Source organism: Alosa sapidissima, chromosome 3 (genome assembly GCF_018492685.1).
Source record: "Alosa sapidissima isolate fAloSap1 chromosome 3, fAloSap1.pri, whole genome shotgun sequence".
NCBI lineage: Eukaryota > Metazoa > Chordata > Actinopteri > Clupeiformes > Clupeidae > Alosa > Alosa sapidissima.
This window is the reverse complement of record NC_055959.1, coordinates 19,272,842-19,276,853: the sequence shown is the minus strand read 5'-3', so window position 1 is coordinate 19,276,853 and position 4,012 is coordinate 19,272,842. Positions and strand designations below refer to the sequence as shown.

The 4,012-nt window shown below is 42.3% G+C and overlaps 1 protein-coding gene across 1 annotated transcript in view; it reads right to left on the bottom strand.

Moving 5' to 3' along the window:
* Positions 1–1,854: 1,854 nt before the first annotated feature.
* myh9b (myosin, heavy chain 9b, non-muscle) overlaps positions 1,855–4,012 on the bottom strand; it is a 32,918-nt gene continuing 30,760 nt past the window's right edge. The window contains 3 exon segments of the mRNA XM_042085498.1: positions 1,855–2,149; positions 3,581–3,708; positions 3,711–3,755. Coding sequence (XP_041941432.1) covers positions 2,041–2,149; positions 3,581–3,708; positions 3,711–3,755 — 282 coding nt within the window. The 3' untranslated portion in view covers positions 1,855–2,040.

Here is a 4,012-nt window from a genome sequence, read left to right as displayed (position 1 = left end):
AACAAGTGATTAAACAAAAAAAAATGACACCACGGCAGTTTAGAAAGCCATTTTATTGCATCAATACCAACAATTCATGACTCATCCATTTAGATACATTTTTTCCAGAGCCGCAGAGAAACAGTACAAAATTAAGACTTTTTTTCCTTTTTTAATTTTATTTATTTATGTGAGAGTGTAACTCGTTATTCTAATCATAGGTCATCAATAATAATAGATTCCTCTCACTTCCCAGCAGTGTGAGCGAAGAAAGCCGACCCCTGAGCACGTACTAAGATGGGGACAGGTGTCAAAAAGCACACAGACAGACCACACAATCCCTGACTCCATATAGTGCTGTGTTTAACACAACTAAAGTAAGCCCCCCCCCCCCCCCTCAATTATCTCATTCTCTCCTGAATGAGACAAGAGATCGAAAACTCCTTCTCAACTGAGGGATGGTTTGTAGGTCCGCCGTGTTGCTCCCCTAGGTTAACCTATCACTATGTACGTCTGCAGAGGGGAGTCCCAACTTCAAACCATGTGAGTGGTTACAGCCTTCCTTCTCTCCCCTCCTGCCTAGGTCCCATTTTTGGGTTGGAAAAAGAAACCCAAATAGAAGTTCCCCCTCTCAGCAGTGCCCTGAGAATACAGTGTGTGCAGTGAGTTATAATAATCTACCCCTCCACCCCCTGTCAGATTTCCCCCTTGCGTCAAAAGAAGCTACTAAAGACAACATGTGTGAAGACAGGATATAAAAACAAAACAAAAAATAAAGTCAACGATCCAGATAAATCAACGCATACGTTTGACTGGACCTATTTAAGGCTGTTGTGTATGCGGGCAGAACTACATGGGCATGTGCATAGGCTTCTTAATGTTTTCTTTTGTCAATGATTATTCGCACCAGTGTAGAGGCATACATGGCAGTTGAATAGTCTTTTTAATACTTGTACTATGCTCAGTGCAAAGATACTTCTAGCCCCGTTCTTCAAAAGTTCTTGTGTGCACGTTTGCAGTAATGTTCCCGAGCAGGTTACAGCCCATAAGCGTACTTGAATAAGGTACTAAAGCGCAGCTACGTTTCATACAGTACATATGGCAACAGATATCTCCCACCCATGAGGTGTGTGTGTGTGTGTGTGTATGTGTGTGTGTGTGTGTATGTATGTGTGTGTGTGTAAGAGGGAGGGAGGGAGAGAGAGAGAGAGAGAGAGAGAGAGAGAGAGAGAGAGAGAGAGAGAGAGAGAGAGAGAGAGAGAGAGAGAGAGAGAGAGAGAGAGAGAGAGAGAGAGAGAGAGAGAGAGAGAGAGAGAGAGACACAAAGACAGAAAAGAAAGAGTGGGAGCTAGCAAGAGCCATTATACATGGGTTGTACTTCCATCCTTAAATCATTATAAAAACTTCACTATATAAAACACAAGTCTACAGATTTGTGATATTACTTTGGTCCCCTTCTAGTTTTTCATCTTCAGTTTCACCTTCACTTTTTTCGTTTCCTTTGTACACGTCCTTCCTTACTTCTTTCCCTCCTTCGGTCAGTTAGAAAAATAGATCCAGGAACAGCTCTATCATAACTGGAATGTTTCCTTACAAAAATAGCATTCATACTTCTTTTTATCCCAGAGAATCACATGAAACGACAGATTTTGGTCCTTGTTGACATGTGAGTGGTGCTATCTAAGGGAGGATTGTCAAATGAAGAGTTAATCTGTAAGTGTATGGTTTGTAGGTAGATAGATTGTCAGCTCAATGGTTCTCAAAGTAAAAAAAAAAAAAAATAAGTACAGATATATATGGCATTGGTAGGTACAGGCATCTCACATCTACATTGTATCTTAAGGGCATCTGCTCTTCCCTGTGAGGATGTTACTGTATTGTCCACTTTTGCAAAATGGCACTTGTGTGTTTTTATGCATGAGTGTGAAATACCAGTGGACAGTTTTATCCACCTTTTAGTGTGTGTTTTTCGATGTGTGTAAGTATGTAGTTTCAATGTGTGTTTGTGTGTATATGAGCAGGCAGATGGGCACTGCAGCTAGGTGGGCACTGTGGGCGTTTTCACTCAGGCTTGGGCTCCGAGGTCTCGCTCTTGGTCTCGCTCTCATCGTCACTCTCCACGCCGGCACGGCTTACGATGCGCCTCATGGTGAAGGGCAGGTCCCCTCGCCTACAGGTTAGAGGTCAAACAGAGGTCAGATGGCTTTCAGGGGTCACTTCATCAAATGGGTGTGAGCAGTCAGTAAGGATGAACATGCACACAAGACAGCTAAACTATAAAGTTTCTGCTTGGCTATGGTCATTCAATTCAGTGCAATTTTATTTGTCTAGTGCAGGGGTCTCCAACGCGGTGCCCGTGGGACGCCTTTGAGGCGCCTGCAACGCACCTTCCAAAAATAGCCAACAAGTCGCCTGCAGATTACGCTCTAAAAACATCCTCCATTGTGAAGTTTTTATAAGATATTTAATTGTAGACCAGAACCATTTTAAGAATGTATGTAGCCATACATCTGTAACATTAACTTGATATTGGTGATATCGTACAAATTTTAGCTGGGTTAAATTGTAGCCTTGGCTTCGATTCCCCTTCCCATTCATTCAACAGAAGCGGAGCGTATACACGTTGCTCACATGCATATAGTAAAAGGAAAAAAAAAGCTTGCTCGTCTGGTATAACCAATGGAAGCATATCTTTGCGAAAGTTCTGTGGCCATTCCTTGACCATACGGTTCATGGATTGTTCAAGGATTGAAAAACAATTGCTTCAGCTCACGGACCTTTTCTCTGCCATAGGCTAGATTACTGGTGTAGCGCTAAAAATCTTGTGGCATGCATGCCATGCAATTGGACTGTGCAATACTTGGCAAAAAACAAAACCATGTGTGTCAGATCATGGAGAGATTTCAGATAACTATAAAAGGTGTCTTCATAAGTTAGGGTGGTGTTGGTGGTTAAATGTTAAAACCAAATTGTCCACTGAAATTATAACTTAAAACAGTCTCTGAATTCTTAATGGTGGGTAATGCTAAGAATTGTAACTTAAGTTATTAATTGCTTTTATTTGTTTAAAACAATTTGATTAGATTCCCCATGCAAACTTTGAAATTAACAAACTGAACAACAATGTTGGTAGTGTTGCATATTGATATTGAAGTATTGGAGAATCAGACGAAAATACAATATAGGCTTATAGGTCTACATAATATTGATCATTTAAATGTAGAAATCACATAGACCTATTATTTAGGAGGATTACCCTCGCAAAAAAGGGGTGAGGGTCTGTTTGAGTAGTGTTTGGAGTAGCCCTCCATATGATTTCGGGTCCTCCAGGTAGCCCTTATTCCCAAAAAGGTTGGAGACCCCCTGGTCTAGTGCCACAACATTAAAATATGTCTCAAGCCAATTTATGTTATGGCTCTGTAGCTTTCAGTAACACTACAGTGTGTATGTGTGTCAGAGAGGTAGTACAGGGGCACTTTAACATTATGTAAGTGCCTTTCCTCTAAAAGGGAAGGCTGTAAACAGGATGGTGTATAGGCCATTTGTCAGTGTTACGGAGCCTGTCCTGTATGTGTGTGTGTGTGTGTGTGTGTGTGTGTACCTGAGCTTGCTCTTCAGGGTGTTGACTTCGCGGTTCATGGCATCGGCAGACTCGGTGGCGTCCTCCAGCTCCCTCTGGAGCTTCCTGCGGTTAGCGTTGGCTCTCTGCGCCTCCTCCTCCGCCTCCTCCCCAGCTGACGCTTCAGCTGCTTCATGCGAGAGTTCAGCTTCTCCGACTGGACAGCAGTGGAGGGGAAGAGGGTGCTCAGTTAGTGACAGCACACATCACAGCCCAGAAGAGCACAATCTGATAAGGTGTCTTCTTTTTCCATGTTTGTGCCACACAGCTGACACTGTTTTTACACGGAACAACTCTGCAACACTACAGTGTGATCCATTATAATGGGGATAATAGTAAGATGTTCTATATTGATTGTCCATAAAGACTAGTTGTACAATGAATGTTTTTGTAGAAAATGGAGATTGTTGATCT